Raw genomic sequence first — 21,077 nt, 5'->3', positions numbered from 1 at the left:
AGGAAGTGATAAATATTTATTGAGCACCTCCTGTGGTGCTAAGGTTCTTGAGTTATCTACTTCTTTTTCTTTTCCATGAGCCATCCTTGGTCTCTCTCATTCTCATCAGGATCATTTCATAATCTTAGCCATTCTTCAAGAGTTACCTGCTCCATAGGTTTATATCCCAGAGACATCTCCAAGAAGAGAAAAGACCTATTTGTACAAAAATATTTATAGCAGGTCTTTTTGTGGTGGCTAAGAATTGGAAATCAAAGGGATGCCCATCAATTGGGAAATGGCTAAACAAGCTGTGGTATATGATGGTGATGGAATATTATTGTGCTATAAGAAATGACAAGCAGGATGATTTCAGAAAGGCCTGGAAAGACTTGTATGAACTGATGTGTAGTGAAGTGAGCAGAACTAAGAGAACATTGTGCACAGAGACAGCAATATTGTTTGATGAAGAACCATGAATGACAACTATTCTCAGCAACACAATGATCCAAGACAATCCCAAAGGACTATTGATGAAGCATACTATCCACCTCCAAAGAAAGAAGTGATATTGATTGAACACATACTGAAGCACGCTATTTTTCACCTTTCATTTTTTCTTTTATTCATGTTTTCTTGTACAAAATGACTAATATGGTAATGTTTTATATATTTGCACATGTATAACCTATATCTGATTGCTTACTGCCTTAAGGAGGGGGAAAGGGAGGAAGGAAAGGAGAGAAAAAAATTTAGAATTCAAAACTATAAATAAAAATGTTTATTTTTTAAAAAGAGTTAGCTACTCCAGTGAAACCTTTCCTGAGCTAGAAGTGGGAGGATTTTAGTTATGGAACAGATTTTATAGGTCCTCTTGTCATGGACATCAAATATTTCCCTTAAATAATTGGTATTAATACAGTGTTTTGAGGTTTAGCTTTTAAGGGTTTGGTTTCTTCTTCATTTCCTGACCCCCGACACTCTTCTTCTCCCCTCCCCAGCTATTAAGTGGGAGAGCATATGATATGTGCTTATCTTTTTTCTGTGCTAGAAGAGTCATAGTTTGTTTTGCAGTTCCATGAGGTCCCCACATTATAGACCTATGGACCATAGAGAAGGTGGTGAGTTTTCAAGGCTTAGCTCAGAGGTCACTTCCTCTGTGAAGCCTTCCCTGAATCCCTCCAGTTGTTAATATTCTTTCCTTCTTCATGAATAAATATTGATTCTAAGTACATAAAGTATTTTACTTATAAGTAAATCAGTATAAAATATCTTTGCTGTTGAGTCATTTTTCAGTTGTGCCAGACTCTTCATGATCCCATTTGGGGTTTTCTTGGCAAAGATACTGGCGTGGTTTGCCATTTCCTTTTCCAGATCATTTTACAGACAAGGAACTGAGGCAAACAGGTTTATGACTTGTCCAAGGTCTCACAGCTAGTAAGTAATTGAGATTTGAACCCATGAAAATGAGTCTTTCTGATTCCAAACCCTCCACACCACCTATTTTTATAACCCTCCCCCACATTGTGCCCCCAGTACTCCACATAGTACATGCACATAGGTGTTTAATAATTGTTTAATCAAAATACTGATTTTTATCAACAAAGCTAATGAAAGATAATATAATCATAGACATTCGTCTCCTAGGCCCTAAGGGAACACTTCTAAGACCTTTTGTTCTTGAGAAATAAGACCATATTCCTAAGGATATGGAATGTTAGAGATGGGTGGAACCTGAGAGCAGAGGATAGAGGTGGACCGTGGAATTTTAGGACATTGCTTATAGGATATTAGAGATGAAAGAATATTAGACCTAGGAGGAATTTTGTCATAGAGTATTAGAACACAAAACATAGAATGTTAGAAGTTAGAAGGGATCTTAAAATATGCTGGAGCCAGGAGAGATAGATCTAAGGTAGCATCTAATTCCTCCTCCTCAGTTCACTGAATAGGAAACAGGTCTAGCGAGAGGTTGTGTTAGTTGCTCAAGACAACTCACTTAGTTGCAGATCTGGGACCGATACCCTGGTCTCTTGACTGCTAATTTAGGGTCCTTTCCACCATGCTTTTATTATTTTCCATACTCAGCCCTCTCACTCCTGGCTGAAGGAGGGTAGAAAAAGAGTCTTATTTCCAAGAAGGAAGCTAGGTGACCAGAGCTCAAGAAAGATGTGACTCTTGGACACCTCTTGGGCAGTTCCCTGCTCACTGACTACTCTGGTGGTTTTCCTACATTCTCTGCAAATGGTGCCTCCTCCGGTAATGCACCAATTTGTCATATTAAGTCATTCAATAATAATTGAATCCCCTTGATTAATCTCCTAGAATTAGCCAGTTGCATTTTGAGCAATTAGGGTTAATTACTGCCTCATTTGGCAGGAGAGAGCCCCTGTAATTATTTCATGAACAAGATGAGGAAGTGTTCTGCTGCCACAGATACATTCGTGGCATCTTGTAGCACATGTTAGAATCGGTAATGCCATAGTTAAGTATAATTAGTAACTATTACTCTGTGTTCGCCTGTTACCCAGGCTCTGGGCTGCCGTATTTCTCCATGTGGCTATTATTGGGTGAAAATTTCTCCAGGCCTGCCAGCATCTGTCCGGAGTTTAGTAATGAGTTCTGAGAGCAGGGCATTTTTTTTCCTGGGGGCGATCCAGGTTAGGAATGGGAGAAGATGGTCACATGTTTGTTTTTGGCCTTGTATAAGGCCCCACTGTTTAAAAAACAGAAAACCCAAAGTAAAATTGTTGAGGCATCATGAAGTCAAAGAATGTTAGAACTAGAAGGAATGATAGAATCATAGGTTGTTAGAGCTAGGATGGACCTTAGAACAAATAACATCAGAAGTCATCTGGTTCATTTGCCTCATTTTGCAAATGAGGAAACTGAGTTCCTTCTCGTTGACTTGCCTGAGGTCCCACAACTAGTAATTAGTAGTGCCAGGTTTAGAAAATTACACCGTAGAGTACTGATGAATAAGGGTAAACGATATCCACATTGGTGCTATAGATAGTTGTTTCTCATTTGGCTTTGGGAGTGTTTTTCCTGCCACTGCTACCCTCCAGGGCAGTCAGGGTTAAGTGACCTGCTTAGGGTCACACAGCTAGTAAGTGTCATGTCTGAGGCTGGATTTGAACTGAGGTCCTCTTGACTCCAGGGCCAGTGCTCTATACACTTCATCACCTACCTGTCCCTGGAGTGTTCTTTTTATAACATACTGCCTTCATGAGTTACCGATATGCTCAGGGAAATTAATGGGATCAGAATTTCAAGAACTTTGGTTTTTGACAAATCAAGAAGCAGCCTCATATAGTATAAAGATCATAGACCTTGGAGTGAATCAGAAGAAATGGATCCCTACTAGGGCATTTACTAGTTGTATTACCATGAGGGAATTTCTTTAGCTTTCTGATACTTAGTTCCCTCATCTGTTAAATGGGAATGATAATTCCTGGAATAGTTACCCCATTATTCTATTATGAGGAAAATGCATTATAAACCATAAATCTCAATGGAAACAGGGGCTACTGCTGTGTATAAAGTTGAATTGGGCAATGAATAGAGTGGGGTGGTTTGTTTTGTTTTGTTTTTTGGTGGATACAAACCCATTTACAAAGATAAGACTTTAATCTTAAGGATTTCCCCTTCTATAAAATGTCATATGTCTTTGAAGGTGAAATTAGTTTACAGTAAATGTCATTCTGATGAAATATGCATTTTAAAATCAGAGAAACAGTTGCCTTAAGATTAATGATGCATTGCAAATATCAAGGAAAAAAGATCTCCATCCAGCGTAAAGATAATTAAAATTCAGGTCAGAAGTCTGACTTAGTCAGGCTAAATTTTTTAATGAGATTTCAGAAAACTAATTGGGCGAGTATATTATTTTCATTTAAAATTTAATGTTATGCTCCTTCAACAACTAAAAAGGTATTTATTCATAACTACAGGTTATCATCATTCAAAGATTTTTAACTCTGATGAGTCCACACTAGGGGTGCTTGTGTCTTTAGTCCAAGCTGATTGAAGAATGGACTTTTCAGGAATGCAAGATGATGGGGAATCCTTGGGTCCTTTTCTTAGCCCATGGCCCAAGAAGTGGATCCCCCAGAATCTGTCCCCAATTTGCCAGGGTAGTCACAGAATGCTAATGCTAGTGAAGACCTTAGAACAAATAAAGCTATAACTGGAAGGGACTTTAGAACCCAGAATGTTAAAAAATAGAACATAGAATGTTAGAGTTGGAAGGGACCCTTAGATTGTAGACAATTAGAGCATAAAACACAGAATGGCAGAGCTGAAAGGATTGTCAGAAGCCATCTACTGTAACCTCCCTCCCAATGCAGGAGCCCCTTCAGGAGCATTGTTAGAAGATGTAGCTTCCCTGCCTCTGGGAAGCTGTGCTCACCATGTTGGTCTTCTAGTCCCCCTGCTTGAATATATCCATTGAGTCAGCCTATTCCATTGTTGCAAAGCTGTAAGTGTTAAGAAGTTCTTCCTTGTCCTCAATTCAAATATGCCAATCCAAAGGTTGATTTTTTTCCCTCAGTTTGTTTGCAGTTTAATAACTAGAGACAGAATCCATCAACCACATTGCAGATTCAACCAGAAATTGCCAATTTCTCCTTTCCCTTTTTGGGGGTTACCTAGAGCAGCATTATGGTGAATGGAAGGTATAAACTACAATATTAATTAAGATTTCTTTTTTTTTTAAGGGAGGCAATTGGGGTTAAGTGACTTGCCCAGGGTCACACAGCTAGTAAGTGTTAAGTGTCTGAGGCCGCATTTGAACTCAGGTCCTCCTGACTCCAGGGCCGGTGCTCTATCCACTGCGCCACCTAGCTGCCCCTTAATTAAGATTTCTTATGTCTTTCCCCACCATCTGGCCATAGTGGGCTCAAATACATAGGAAGTTCCATCTCATAGAATCATAGTTTTAAAGGTGTACGGGATGCTAGAGATTAATTAGCCTAGTCCCTATCCGTGGATTAATCCGCTCCATAATATCTTGGTCACCTTCCATTCAGATCATTGCTCCCTTCTTTTTTTCTGAATCACAATTTCCCCTAGGAAAATGAGTGGTTGACTGAGTTGCTGCTTTTCCCATCTTCAACACCCACTCATCCTCTCCACCTCTGTAGCCCATGCATGTGTCTGAATAAGAGGCAGAACAAAGGGTTACTTTAAGGACCGATGAAAATGAGGGCCAGCGTAAAGTTTTGCACCTCCCTTCTTATTTAGTAACATGGGATCTCTTAGGAGAGATGTTTAGTTGGCTGAATACCACTGAGTAAACAGATAACTTTGTGAGGGGAAGAGAGGTGGATAATTTGGACCTTGCAAGTTATATGGACTTTCAGAGAAATTTCTAGCTTAGTATAAAAATGTAAATCCATCCATATGACTTCTCTAAATTCTGAATATAATTCTTTTTTTGGGGGGGGGGCAATGGGGGTTAAGTGACTTGCCCAGGGTCACACAGGCAGTAAGCGTCAAGTGTCTGAGGCTGGATTTGAACTCAGGAACTCCTGAATCCAGGGCTGGTGCTTTATCTACTGTGCCACCTAGCCACCCCCTGAATATAATTCTTAATAGTAATAGCAGAGACTCATATGCACTGCTGCAAATGTGATGGAATTACGTTACAAATCACTATCTGTCCTGTGCCCAGCTGTGGCTGCTGGAGAAGAGCTTAAGGGATCACCTTGCCTCCAACTGTTGCTTCTTGGCCTACCAAGAGGGGAAAACAGTCAGAGGAGAGATTGACCATAAGCCCTGTGCATCCTTTAAATCTTTCCAACTCCTTCCAGTCTAGTCAGGTCTTGTACCTTCCTTTTTTGCTGATCTCTATTCTCTGCTCCTCAGCACCCTCTCTGATAGGCCAGGCCTTTCTCAGGAAGGTCTGGTAGTCCAAGTTTGAGACTGGAACAAAATGAGACAGTCATAGACCATCTAATAGTTAACAAAATTTTTTACTTAGTCTTAGTAGAGAAAGGAACATGCAGCAAACATGTGGCATTGACTCAGTAGAGCATGGTCTTCTGGTCAGAAGCCTGAGAGAGGAACCAGTGACTTCTCATTCACCACCTTGTTGTACTGAAGTCACCAGGAAACTATGTCAAGGACCTCAAGGTCCCCTGAGCTAATTAAGTCCTTTAAGGAAAAAAGAAATAGCCTAGCCTAAGTGATAGATACTGATCTTATCATGCCTCCTGAAGTAATACCATACTTTCTATACTAGAAACTCTACCTACTATTGGAGGGTGCTCTTCCTTTTAAGGGCATAAATCAATTTTGCATGAAAAGTTTTGTTAATGGCAGAAAGCTGCCTCTTCAGTCTGGTTACCTGACTTACTGCCTTCTTCCTTCCCAAATGTTCCAGCCAGAATTGAAGGGACACCTACCACTTCCTATGGGTTCTAAAATCTCTTCCTGTTCAAAAATGTTTATGTTCTGTATTTTAACATTCTAAGTTCTAAGCACCCTTCAAATGGTAGCATTCTCTGGTTTTAGGGTGCTCTTTAACTCTGAAGTTTCTCTATTGTTAATGCAGGTAGCATGGTCCTGAAATCCGTGGCTAATTTGGGGACTAGCACATTCCATTCTAATGGATTATAGAGGCTGGTGTGAAAGTTGATGCCTGAGGGGGTTCCTGTTTTCTGTACCTTGTTCTGAATATTATATTCCTCTATCTTTTCTTTGCCTGTTATGAAGCAGGATTGCTTCAATTAGTTCAGATTGGATGAGATAAGTAATGCAAATCTGGGTCATTGCATATGTAAATATGCAGCTGTAGTCTTGGAGGGTTCCAGAATGTGTCAGCCTCTGAGGTGTCTAGAGACCCTCTGGGGTTAACTCCAGAATGGGGTTGGAAGTGGGGTTGGCTGCCTGCTGACAACGGGAATCATTCAGTCAGCCCTATATAATTCCTTAAATTTGTGGACCGCGTGGTATTCAGAAAGAACCAAACTTAAGAGTCAGGGAAGGACTTGTGTCCTATATTGCTACTTACAGCTTTAGACAGGTCACTCACCTCTCTGGGCCTTTGTTTAAAAACTTCTATAATAAGAGGCTCTCTAATATCCCACATAGCCAGTGTTACTCTGTTTTTTGGGTTGGGGGTCATTTTAGATCAGAGGATCACAGATTTAGGGCTGAAAAGGGACCTTAGAAGCCATCGGGTCCAACCCTTTCATTTTACAGATGAGGAAATGGAAGCCCAGAGATGTTAACTGTGTCTTGCCCAAGGTCACACAAGCAGTAAATGACAGAGCAAAGATCTGGACACATATTGTCTCTAGCTCCCATCCATTTTCTTTCTTTTTAAAATTTTTTTCTTTTTTGGGGTGAGGCAATTGGAGTTAAGTGACTTGCCCAGGGTCACACAGTTAGTAAATGTCAAGTGTCTGAGGCCAGATTTGAACTCAGGTCCTCCTGACTCCAGGGCCAGTGTTCTATCCACTGTGTCACCTAGCTGCCCCCCCCCCCCCCATTTTCTACTGTGTAACATACTGTCTACCTAGCTCAGCACATCCAGCATCTGGACACCAATATGGGGCTCAGGTGTGGGAAAGTCACATCTTTAGAATGGGATGACACTAGCAAAAGCAATACAGAATCGCATTCATAGGATTTGATGGGGTTTGGAGGTGTCAAATATCTTAACGAACATCTACTCCAGTGCTATAATTTTACACGTGAAGAAAATGAGGCCCAGAAAAGTGACTTGCCCCAAGGTTGCAAGCTAATAACTCGAAATTCATACCATATCTGTTTTTTCCTGGAGTGCACCTTGCATTCTGCATGTAGCTGTTGCATGTGACTGAAGAGTTCTGAATGCCAGCTTTGCCCTTCCTTTGTAACTTTGAATAAGTCAGAAGTTCTAGAGCAGGAAGAGACCTTAAAGGGCATCTAATCCAAGCCACCCTTGAGTAGAAAAAGCCCTTACAGGTGGGTAAGCAGGCTGTGTTCCGAACAGGAAAGTGAGAGAGAGTGATTCCAGAAGACTAATGATCTGTTCTACTCATCTCCTGACTGAGAGGTGGCAGATTCAGGATGCAGAATGAGACATGGGAATTTGTTTTGCTTGACTATGCACATTTGTTGCAAGGTTTTTGCTTTTGTTTTAATTTGGGAGAGGAAGGAAAAGAAATGCTTTTTTATTGAAAAATAAAATGAAGGGGAAAAGGGAAGAGGAAGTGGGAGAGGTTGGGGGAAGACCTCCAGTGATGGGCAAATTACTCTAAGATATAATGTACTCTAGTGGGAAGATCATTGACCCTGATTTCAGAAGGCCTAGTTTCAAATCCTAGCTCTGTCACTCACTGCTGTGTGCTCTTGGGCAATATTCAGATTCAGAGAAACATTAGGAGGATTTTGAATCTTTGTGTACTTTTAGACTCCAATTTAAGAGGGAATCCCAGAAGTTATTTAGTCCAGATTAACTGAACTGAAGGGCAGTAGAGTAAAAATTCTCATAATAACAGCTTGCTGTTATAGAGTACTGTGAGGTCTCTAAGGCACTTTACATATACCATCTCTTTTGATCTTCACAACAACCTGGTGAGGTAGGTACTGAGGCTGAGAAATCACACAGCTAGTAAATGTCCGAGTCTGAATTCGAACTGAGCTCTTAGTGATTCCAAGGCTGGCACTCCTTCCACTGTGCCACCTAAACTGCCAGAAGTAGTTGTACATTTCCATTCCTGGGTTTGTCTTTTTGTATGTTTGCTTATTCATTTAATTTTTAAAGCACCTTCTATTGTGAGACAGCACAGTATAATGGAAAGAATATTAGATTTAGAGGTCAGAAGACCTGGGTTCATATCTTGGCTCTGTGTGACATTGGGCAAGACATTTTAACTCCCTAGGCTTCAGTTTCCCCATCTATAAAATGAGGAGTTGCGGTAAGATTATCCCTGAGAGTTGCCATAAACCCTGCGCCAGGTACTTGGGGAGATAGAGTTTAAATAAAACATAGTCCTCCCATTTAAAGGGAATAAGGATATATGCCCCCCCAAATCTTATATAATAACCTTGCAGAAATTATAAGGTAGTTTGTAAATTTTAAATTAGGGGCAATTAGGTGGTGCAGTGGATAGAGTGCTGGACCTGGAGTCAGGAAGACATCTTCCCAAGTTCAAATCACTTAACTCCCTTTACCTCAGTTTCCTCATCTGTGAAATGAGCCGGAGAAGGAAATGGCAAACCCCTCCAGGATCTCTGCCAAGAGAACCCCAAATGGTGTCACAAAGTGAATGGACAACCACTACCTTAAATTTCTATATGAAAATATGAATTGTTATACAGAATCAAATATAACTAGTATATAAGAGAAGTACAAGGTGGTAGTCTAGATCAGTGGAGCATTAGTAACAACTGACATTTATGTAAGATTGGAGCCTCACAAACAACCCTGTGAGAGAAGTACTAGAGGTATTATTATCCCCATTTTACAGAATCAAAAACTGAGAGACTGCAAAAGGTTAAATGAAGTGCCCAGGGTAATACAGCTAGTATCTTGAGGTAGAATTTGAACCCGGGTCTTTCTGATACCAAATCTAGTACTTTATCCACTATGACATCTTGCCTTTGAGGAAGTCAACAAAACTGTCTATGCCGTTAAGCTTAAAAGAGAAATGGAAGACCTAAGTAATTTCCCAATTCTCCTGGACTCACCTTTCCATATAAATGCCAGTTTTAAGTTAACCTGGTTCTATAAACCTCTGTGTCAGTTAAAATTCTAATCTTGGGCTTCCCGCCATGAATTATAAAAATCAATTTCGTGGAGCTGTGTAATCACTGATGTTTAGGAAGTTGATTCTCTCTCTCTGAAAGATAAAAGTTGAGCTAACCTTGGCTTTGAAGTATTGAAAATAATTACCGGGAGTGTCACTTTATTTGAAGATGCTCTTCGTGGGCACTTCAGCCAAGAGAGCTTGTGAAGGAAAGGATGGCCTGAAGTTAAATTCACAACTCCATGCCTCCCTTCATTACAACACTTTGACAGAATTCTCTGACACATTGACATTTTTGCCTTGGCTGGAATTGATAATTATCTGTATGCAGATCCCATCAGGGTGCGTTCTTTTCTGGTTGTATTTGGACTTTGAACATCCACTTAGAGAATCACACAAAGAGCTAATATGTGGACATACCTTGGAAGTAGGGCCATAGTAATCTTTTTATGGAAAGGGCTGGGGGCAAGGAATTCTGGGGGAAATGATACTAGTGAGCATTTCTGTCTATTATAATGATAATAGTCCTGTATCCTAGGACTCTAGAATTTGGAATAATAGTTTCATCTTCCTTTTACAAGGCTACCAATTAGAATTTTCTAAGAATAATAGAATCATAAAATATAGAAGCACAAACTGTTTTTCAAAAGATAGAGGAAGATATGAGGGAAAATTGCTTTTCTGAGCTTGATTCTCATCTGTAAAGAGGAACTGGCTGCTTAAATAGAAATTATGGGAACCTTGAGGGAAGTAACCATTACATTGTGGAATTTGTGACAGAGAAGAAGAAAGCTAAATGTAGTCTGAACTGTACCCTCTATTTTTAAAGAGCAGATTTCAAAGGGTTCAGAGAAAGGATAAGTATGATCTCATGGATTGAAATTCTCTAGAAGCCAACACCAAGTGTATGTGAAGCCTCTAGAATGAAATTTTGAAGGTACAAAGAAGAAACAATTCTGAAGAAAAAGGGAAGATGCCTAAAGAGACCTATCACAGCTGTACAAGAAACTTATTGCCCAAATTAGGTTTTTTAAAAATGTGTCTAAAACCTAGAAACTAAGGTAACAACGGTAGTGTCTGGAATGCCAATGATCAGGATGAAATGAAGTAGGAAAGAAAAACTAAAGACAAAAGAGGAGTTTGGGGACTTTTTAAAAAAGGTATTTGAAGAAAAGAGGACCAAAGAAGGGTTAAGATTGTTGCTTGGGAGGGGCAGTTAGGTGGTGCAGTGGATGGAGCACCGGCCCTGGAGTCAGGAGTACCTGAGTTCAAATCTGGCCTCTGACACTTAACACTTACTAGCTATGTGACCCTGGGCAAATCACTTAACCCCAATTGCCTCACTAAAAAAAAGATTGTTGCTTGGGGTAGATTAAACAGTGATAATTGATGATTGGATAGATGGCAGTTTTTCAATTCTTTTTTTTTTTTTGGCTTCTGTTTTCTCTTCCAAGGAGAATGAACTTTGGACTAGAAAGGACAAAATTAGTGATTTGAAATCCAAGAGAGGTAGAAAGAGATTGCAAGAGAGCTTGGTCTTAGGGGCAGCCAGGTGGCGCAGTGGATGGAGCACCGGCCCTGGAGTCGGGAGGACCTGAGTTCAAATCCGGTCTCAGACACTTAACACTTACTAGCTGTGTGACGCTGGGCAAGTCACTTGGCCCCAGTTGCCTCACCAAAAAGAGAGCGCGAGAGTGGGAGCGGGAGCGGGAGTGGGAGCGGGAGTGGGAGCGGGAGCGGGAGGGAGAGAGCGCACATGCGAGCTTGGCCTTGATGAGTTCAGGTCATCAGGCTCAGGTGAGTTACAACCCAGATTACTGAAAGGACTGGCAGCTGTGATTGCTTAACCATCATCTTTGAATGATGGAAAATGAAAGAGGTGCATCAGGACTGGAGAAGGGGAAATACCATGTCAATTTTCAAAAAAGGAGAAGATAATCTAATTTTAAAACAATACACTAGTGAGCTTGACTTTAATCCGTGGCAAAATATTAGAATATACTATCAAAGGGATGGTTAATGAGCCTACAGAAAAGGAAGTTGTACTAACCAAAAGCCATCATGGTTTTTAGATAGGTCATATGAGAACAACGTAATTTCCTTTTTTTTGGACAAGAATGACTAGACTGATAGGGCCAGTAACACGTAAGTTCTGCAAAGGTAAGAACATTATCCATTTTGCCTTTGTATTTCTAGTGCCTTGTATGTAAAAATTATTTCTTTAACAAATATTTATTGAATTGTATCAAAGTCAGTCCCTTAGATATGTTTGCCTAGACTTTAGTGAAACATTTGACAAAGTCTCTTGTGCTCCTATTGTGGTTGTGTTGAAGAAGCGTGAGCCAAATTGTTAAGGGTTAAAATTCTAGCTAGTCTGTCTAAAATATCTAATGAGTGGTCGCCAATAAATTATAAGCTTTAGCAAGAGTTAGGCTTTTAAGCATTTATTAAGGAAAACAAGAATTTGGTAAAGAGAGAGAGAAAGGCTTAGATTTCTATCTATTAAAGGGAGAGCACATTTTTAGCTCCCTTCTCCGCCAGCGTCCAGAGGAAAGAGCCCCAGAGTCAGCGCCAGTCTCTTCCTTCCTCCTCCCACTAGTCCGCGTCATTTCCTCCCGCCAAAGAAAAGACTCCTGGTCTTGCCCTCAAAGACCTTCGCTTCATGGGCAGAACTCTTCTACAGTAAGTATCCAGCAGGTGGCGTTATTCCAATCGTTACAAAATGATAGCACGTTTATGAGCCTCCTGAACTGGTCGAATGGCTAGACCCACAAAATAGGCATTAGTTGTTCATTGGCAGCTTGGAAGGAGGTCAGTAGTCCAGTATCTCAGGAATCTGTCCTGTTAGCACTTTGATCAGTGACTTTTGACTTGGATAAAAGAATAGATAGCATTTGTAGGTGACATGGAGCTGGAAGTGATGGATAACATATTGGATGACAAGAATCAGGATCCAAAAAGATCTCAACAGGCTAAAATGTTGGGCTGAATATAATAAGAAGAAATGTAATACAAATAACTATAAAGTCTTACATTTGGGTCCTAAAAATCAGCTCTTTATCAGCACAAGGTTGGGGAGGCATAGCTAGGCTGCAGTTTGTCCAAAAAAAGTCTGGCCATTTTTAATGTGATATGAACTCAGTATGCACCCCCCCCCCATAAAAAAGAATAAGGTGGGGGGGCAGCTAGGTGGCACAGTGGATAAAACACTGGCCCTGGATTTGAGAGAACCTGAGTTCAAATCCAGCGTCAGACACTTGACACTTACTAGCTGTGTGACCCTGGGCAAGTCACTTAGCCCTCATTGTCCCACCCCCACCCCACCCCCCAAAAAGAATAAGATATGAACTCAGTATGAGTCAACATTGTGATATGGCAGCCAAGAAGGGAATTTGACCTTAGGTTCCAATGAGAAGTATAGTGACCAGGACTAGGGAGGTGATAGTCTTGATGTAGTGTGCTCTGGTCAGATCACACAGAGTATTATGTTCATCTGAGACCTACATTTTAGAAAGGATGCAGATAATCAATTGGACAGTCCAGAATGGTAAAGGGTTTCAAGACAGGCAGCCAGGTAGTACAATGGATGAAGAACTGGACCTTGGGCCAGGAAACCTAAGTTCAGATCTGGCCTGAGATGGTTAGTGAGCTATAGCTCTGTGAGCCTGAGCAAGTCATTTAACCACTCTACCTGCCTCAGGCTTCTCATCTGTAAAATGAGGATAATTATAATACATTCCTCCCAGGGTTGTTGAGAGAATAAAATGAGGTAATATTTGTAAAATAATTCACAAACCTTAAAGTCCTATATAAAGGCCAGCAATTTATATGACTGTGCATACCTGTGTCGATGAAGAACCTTCTCCAAACCCTGAAATGTGCCAGCTTGTACAATAGTAAGTTCCCAGTTATTGGAAATGTGCAGTCAGAGCTTCTGGGGGTGTTTGGCCCAGAAATAAAGATTTGGAGAGGGAGGAATAAATATTGTTTTCAAGTTTTTGAAGAACTGTCCTTTGGGAGAGAGTTTAGATTTTTGCCTGGCTCCCTAGGACTGTTATAGGAGCAGTGGGTTGAAATAGAGGCAAATTTAGATCCAGGATGAGGAAAAACATCCTAAATATTATAGCTACCCAAATGTGCAGTGGGTTACTTTGGAAGGTAGCGGGTCTCCCTCTTCAGAAGTCTTTCAGCAAAGACTGGATGATCTCTTGCTGGATATGTTGTAGAGGGACTCTTTTTCAGGTACGGGTTGGATTATATAGCCCCTGAGGTCCCTTGTCCCACTCTGAACCCCCATGATTCTGTGACCAGAGAACAGTGTCATGGCTGGGAGAGGCCTTGGAGCATAGAATGTCAGCACATGAGAAGAGAGAATGTTTGAGCAAAATGAGAGCCTCACTATCTCCTTCCCAGGGCTGTTGTGGGGATCAGATACAGTACTGTTCCTATGGTTATATTTTTTCCACTGAACCCCTCCTTTTCTCCCCCAGTTCTTCCAGCCTTTCTCTCTTGAACAAGGGCCCACAGCTGTCAGTTAACTGGCTCACATGGAAAGTGACCCTGGTCTCCTTCTGAGAGAATGAGTCACACAGACAGAACGGCTGCCTGATGTGATGAAGCTGGGAATCTCTGTCAAGTTGGTTCACTCTTGTTCCTTTTTTTTCCCCTCCTCTTTCTCAAACAGAGACACTTGACTTCGTTTCCCTATCGCTGTACCTTAGCTGACTTCCAGATAGAAAAGAAGATAGGCCGAGGGCAGTTCAGTGAAGTTTACAAAGCAACTTGTCTCTTGGACAGGAAAACGGTTGCTCTGAAGAAAGTCCAGGTAAACCTTTTTAGGATGGGTGCTTCTTTCTTCTCCTTTTGCCTACTCTCTCCCCACTTCAGCCCCCCTCCAAAAGCATTTCCCTTAATAATTGTTCTGGGCATATGTGTATGCATGAAGAATCTCCCAACTTTGACATGTACAGGGTGGGCCAAAAGTCATGAAGGAGTTTCAGTATTTAACAACTCCTTTATTTTTTGTTTTCAATTTACAATACCATAGCATCATATGCAGTATATATAGGAAATGAATATATATTATGTATGAAAAATCAAATCTTGTAAATGGTGAAAAATAAAAAATAATTTTCAAAAAGTTATTAAAACATTGTGATTTTAGCCCACCCTGTACCAACTTCAACAGTAGTGAGTTCCCTGTCATTGGAATTACTCAACCAGAGGCATGATTACCACCTGTTAGGATGCAGAAGGGGGAGTTTCTGTATCTTTATGTATTAGAGGCGGACAAGATGATCTCTGAGGTCCAAACCTGAGATTCCATTATTCTCTAAATTTTCATGCCTTTAGAGGTAATCCTTAGTAATTGGTAATTCTAGAGATTGTCGTCTTCTTCCCTGGGATCCTTTTCCCTTCATTGTTATACAGGAAATTATCTAAATTCTCATTTTGATTTCAGCCTCCCTTCCAACCTGCCCCTTTGACATCTGCTTGCTTAGAATTGTGTCACCATCAGAACTAAGGACCTTAGAATGCAGATTGGCTACACAGAGATGGAGAATGGAGAATGTGAATCGTAATCATGAACACAAGAGGATAAAACATATCTTCCTAGAGCAACTTCGTTCAGCTCAGTATTTTATCAGCAAAGGAAAAGATAGGGGAATGTGAGGTAGAATTACAAACTGTTACATCTGAAAGGACCTTCTGAACATAAAATAGAATGTTAGAGTTGAAGGGAACCTTGGAACAGGGGTTACCTAGACCATGAGAAAACTTAGAAAGTCGGCTTGCAGAGGTAGAAAGAATGTTGGGCAGCTAGGTGGTACCGTGGATAGAGCATCAGGGCTGGAGTCAGGAGGACTCATCTTTTTGAGTTCAAATACAGCCTCAGACACTTACTGCCTCTGTGACCCTGGGCAAGTCACTTAACCCTGTTTGCCTCAGTTTCCTCATCTGTAAAATGATCTGGAGAAGGAAATGACAAACTGTTCCAGTGTCTTTCTTTACCAAGAAAACCACAAATGGGGTCATAGAGACTGGAACACAACTGAAAATGACTGAACAAAAGGAATATTAGGACTTGAATGTTTGATGTAGAAGGGATTTTAGAGCAGTTTTAGATCAAGTTTTTTTTTTCTTTTTAATAAACCATGGGCCAAAGAGCAAATAAAGTAAAACCAAGGGATGGTAAATACAGTGCTGAAAGTGGAGTCATGAAGGCCAATGATAAATTCAGTCTCAAACACTTACTAGCTGTGTGACCCTGGGCAAGTCACTTAAATTCTGTCTCAGTCTCCTCATCTGTGAAATGGGGATAACAATAGCACCAACTTCTCAGGGTTGTTGTGAGAATCAAATGAGATAATAATTTATAAAGCATTTTGCAAACCTTAAAATACTATATAAATAAATACTAGCTCTCATCATTATTATTATTAATAAAACAATTTTCCATCATACTCCCTTTTAGAAAATGAAAATATTTGTGCATTTTAACAACATACATATATGACTCATGAGTGAGAAACAATAAACTCACTGCCCATATGGCATATTTAAACATCATTTTGTTCAACAAAATCTCCCTTTAATCCTTCAGCAGAGCTTCTACAATCCCCTTATTTGCTCAAACAGGGTTATGGAATGAATATTAATGCTTATTACTCTGGTAATTAAAAGCTCATGTAGAAGCACATGATGGAGTTGAAAGACCACTGGATCAGGAGTCGGAGGACAAGTTACTTCTCCTCCATTGGTGGTGTCCATTAGGAAAGGGGTGTTTGACTAGAGAGGAGATCAGCAAGGTGCCCAAGGGCTCTGAGGTCCCTTCCAAACATCTGATCTAACATTCTGTGTTCTGAGATCTCTTCCAGATCTAAAATTCTATGAACTAGACCTAGGGAAGAAAAGACTATTTGGAGTTAAATGGGCAAAAGAAAACATAGTCTAATGCTTTTAAATTATATATCATGGATGGTTTTGGTGTTTCAGTTGTAAATTTAATGACAGATTTACTAATGCCTACATATAAGGGGCAGCTAGGTGGCTCAGTAAATAGAGCAGTGGGCCTGGAGTCACGAAGACTCATCTTTCTGAGTTCAAATCTGGCCTCAGACAATAGCTGTGTGACTCTGGGCAAGTCACTTAACTCTGCCTTAGTTTCCTTATCCATAAAATGAGCTGGAGAAGGAAGTCAGAAACCCCTTCAGTATCTCTGCTAAGAAAACCCCAAATGGTGTCATGAAGAGTCAGACACAACTGAAAACGCCCAAGTGAACTGACTGACATATAACGTCTAGTCTCCTTATCATTCTTGAGTATGATGAAATGCATTTTGAGGGCTGGGTTGAAGGAATTCTGAACTTTTGTTGTTACCTATAAATAGCGCAGATAACTTTAGAAAACAGTTCTTGAAAGGCAGCCCAGGGTAGTTGAAATAGCCCTGGACTTGAGGTCGAAATGACTGGGTTTGAGCCCTGGCAACCCATAAACCAAGTGAACTTGGGCAAGTACTCTGTTATACTGGATACTCTATTGTACTTTAAATGTCAACATTATGAGAAAAAGCAGTGAACTGGAAATAAAAGGATTCATCTATTACACAAGCATTTATTAAGTACCCCTTCCTTGGGGCAGCTAGGTGGTGCAGTGGATAAGGCACTAGCCTTGGAGTCAGGAGGATCTCAGTTCAAATCTCACCTCAGTCACTTACTAGCTATGTGACCCTGGGCAAGTCACTTACCCCCAATTGTCTTAAAACATCTGGGGCCATCTCCAGTCATCCTGATATCTATCTTAACTAGACTCAGATGGCTCTGCAGGACAAAGTGAGGTTGGTGACCTTGCACAGCCCTCCCTCACTTAAGTCCAATTCACTGCAAGTTATGACATCACCCCGATGCCATGATCCTCTTTGAGAATGGAGGACAAGCAACAAGAAGTGCCTCTTACGATAAATCTGAGTACAAATACTGGAGTGGTTTGCTGTTTCCTTCTCCACTGAATTAAGGCAAACAGAGGTTATATGACTTTCTCAAGGTCACATAGCTAATAAGGGTCTGAGTCTGGATTTGAACTCAGGTCTTTTTGGCTCCAGGCCCAGCACTCTATCCACTGAGCCATCTAGCTGCTCTCACCTCAGTTTGCTAACCTGTAAACCAGAAATAATAGTACTTTCTCCTACCTGCCTCACAGGGATGGAAGGATAGTTATAAGGACTAGACCTGTAATTTCATTGATATAAGAACCTCCCAAATGAGAAAATTCTCTATCATTGCAGGTTCGTACCTTCTTTGCAATTCGTAATCTTCAAGAGTTCGCTAGAGCAATGACTTGTCTGAGGTCTCACAGTCAGAAGGTGTCAGAGACAAAATTTAAACCCATGTGTTCCCACAGCTTTGAAGCCCCGACCCACTGCAACACGCTGCCTCTCTCAGGGATGAAAGGGCTTTGTGAACTGTGAAGTACTATCTACCTGTGATCTTTTATAGCTGCCGTTATTCTCTCTGGTTTCTAAAATAGGTGTTTTGTGTCTCTTTTAAAGATATTTGAAATGATGGACGCCAAAGCCAGACAAGACTGCATTAAAGAGATTGACCTCTTAAAGGTAGGAATTTTTATGCAAAGTATTAGGATATTCTCATTTATCCCTGGGAATGTCCCTGAGCCTGTGTTCTTCCCGATGAGCCCATGTCTGACATATTTGAGCTGACATCTGTGATAGTACTCCATGAGTACAAAGCACATCCACATCCATGCATTAGCACATTTTATCCTCACAGTGGCCCTGTGTGGTATGAAATACAAATAGTAGCATCCCCGTTTTACCAGCAGAAGAAACTTTTGCTCAGAGGAGGAAACACAGGCAAGGCCTTATAGTTGTAAAAATAACAATCTCATCACAGGGGATCAGGAAGATGGTGGAGGTGACACCTGACTGGAACTTAGTGGGAGAAAAAATCAGTAACAGCAACAGCAACTCACATTTGATAGGTTCTAGTTGGACCCCCCTTCTCTACCTTCTTACAGAAGAGGACACTGGAGCTGAGGGAAGCTGGGTGATTTGTCTAAGGTTATGAATATGAATCTAGTCCCCTGACTCCAAGGCCAGACATTTTTCTACTAGAGAATACTGATTCCTTTTACGGAGTTTTGCAGTAACCCTCTGAGGTAAGTAGTGTGAGGAAATGAAACTGAGACAATGTGTAGGGTCACATCATAAAAGTTGTGGATAGAAGTGCCAAAAAAGTCAGGTTTGGGCTCAGTACCTGGGGGAAAATAAACAACAACCTAATTCTTTCTCTCTGAAAGTGGTATGAGCTGCTTTTGTAAGGGAGTGAGTGAGCTCCTTGGTCTTTAAACTGAAGCAGTGTGACTATTTTTCTGGGTGGTTGTAGTTGGAACTCATGCTTAGACAAGATTTAGACTACATGCCCTTTGTGCTTCCTTCTAGCTCTGAGGTTCCAATGATTTAAAAAATTCTTTGACTCTTTCTGTGTCTCTGTTGTGGTTTAGGTAGCCTATAATCCATGTTGTGAGGGCAGAAATAATTCCTCATTCCTTTATTTATCTCTAGAGCAGTTGGCAATCTGAGGATCCTATTCTCAAATTTCTTGGCCCTTAGAAACCATCCAATCTGATGCCTTCATTTTACAGATGGAAATACTGAACCCCAGAGAGATTGGGTGACTTGCCTGAGGTCTCACCTTCAGTAATTAGCAGAATTTAGAATTCACACCCAAATCCTCTGACTCTGGATCTGGTCTTCATCCCCCTACCCCGTGCTGTTTCTGTCTCTTCCCCAATTAGAAACAACAACCAAAAAACAACAATGTCAATGTAAAACCAAACCTTCTAGTCCTGGGCCAGTCTCTATCCCTGCCTTATACATATGGATTTCTTTTCTTCCCCCTCTTGGGTCCTGCATGCAGTGTGACAGGTGCTCTGGCTCTGAAATATTCTTTCCCAGAGAACATCAAAAATGTATGTTTGGCTCTGCTTAGGCCTGAGGGCAGGGCTTGGCTGCTCTTGGCTCCACGCAGGGCCTTAGATGTGTGACTGAGGCGATCTCTCCCCATCTTATTTATTTATTTTCCATTGTGGCTGAACACAGATATTTGAATATTCAGTAGGATCTTGTTTTGTTTTGTTTTGTGGGGGTTTTGGTCCCCCTCCCCTTTTCCCACCTCTTGCTTCCATGAGGAGATGCATCTTGTTAATTGGCCAGAAGTTTGGCAAAGCTGGTCTGTATAACCTGAGGCCTGGAGAGGGAGAAGAAACAACATAATAGAAAGGAAAAGGGGGAAAGGACCTGGCCTTGGGAGTGTGAAGCCTGGGGTTCTGTGGTGGGTTCTATTTGACACCCCCATATCTCCCAATTCTAGTCCTGGTTCTGGTTCTGAGCAAGCCACTGACCCCACTCTTTTCTCCTCCATAAATGGGTGGTGATGGTCATGAGACTATCTGATCTCTGAGGTCCCTTCCCATGCTGATATCCTGTGCTTCTCCCCACTGCTTTCCAAGACAGTAATAACAATTTACCTTTGTGTAGCATTTTTAGTAGAGGATTTTCCTCACAACAGCCCTGTGAGGTTGGCAGGTAGTGCAAGGATTATCGTCTCCATTTTACAGATGAGGAAACTGATACCTAGAGAGTCTGTGACTTGCCCAGAGTCACACAGTGAGTAAACGTTAGTCCTGGAAGTTGAACCCAGGTCTTAGGATTCTGAGAACGCTGTGCTTTCTTTTATTCTACACACCCTGTCACTTGGTGACATCCCGATACTGAATGAACCAAGATCACATCTTTGGAGCTGGAAGGGTCCTCAGATACAATTTAGTCTAACCCCTTCATTTTACAGATAAAGGAACTGATGACTAAAGGGATTAAGTTACTTGCTCCGTCACAGAAATAGCAAATGGTAGGTCTGAGATTTGAACCTAGTCCCTCTGATTTCAAAATCCTTTCCACTGTTTCATGCTGAAAATGACCCATGATGATATATTTTTTTTTTTTTTGGTGAGGCAATTGGGGTTAAGTGACTTGCCCAGGGTCACACAGCCAGTAAGTGTTAAGTGTCTGAGGCTGGATTTGAACTCAGGTCCTCCTGAATCCAGGGCCGGTGCTTTATTCACTGCGCCACCTAGCTGCCCCATGATATTTCTAAAATCATTGCATTCATTATTATTCATATTGAAATAAAACGGTGCTCAGTGTTCACACTTCTTTGCCACATTATGGTTTACAAAATGTTTTCCAAGCAGCAAGACCTATAAGGTTGGGATGGTGAGGATCATTTCCCCCATTTTGTAGATAAGAAAACTGAGACTCAGAGAGGTTTAATGATTTGGTTG

The 21,077-nt window shown here is 41.0% G+C and overlaps 1 protein-coding gene across 5 annotated transcripts in view; it reads left to right on the top strand.

Annotated features, from left to right (window-relative positions):
• The window catches only part of NEK6 (NIMA related kinase 6), a 137,944-nt gene that overhangs the window by 52,100 nt on the left and 64,767 nt on the right, over nucleotides 1–21,077 (top strand). For 4 of the 5 annotated variants that reach the window (XM_043983841.1, XM_043983838.1, XM_043983839.1 and 1 more), the window contains 2 exons: nucleotides 14,404–14,544; nucleotides 18,268–18,330. In XM_043983841.1, the coding sequence (XP_043839776.1) occupies nucleotides 14,404–14,544; nucleotides 18,268–18,330 (204 nt within the window). The remainder of the gene's footprint in view (nucleotides 1–14,403; nucleotides 14,545–18,267; nucleotides 18,331–21,077) is intronic. The other variant, XM_043983842.1, reaches the window with a different exon arrangement.

Source organism: Dromiciops gliroides, chromosome 2, assembly GCF_019393635.1.
Source record: "Dromiciops gliroides isolate mDroGli1 chromosome 2, mDroGli1.pri, whole genome shotgun sequence".
Taxonomy (NCBI): domain Eukaryota; kingdom Metazoa; phylum Chordata; class Mammalia; order Microbiotheria; family Microbiotheriidae; genus Dromiciops; species Dromiciops gliroides.
Note: the sequence above shows the minus strand (reverse complement) of the source record. Positions and strands in the feature narration are given on the sequence as shown.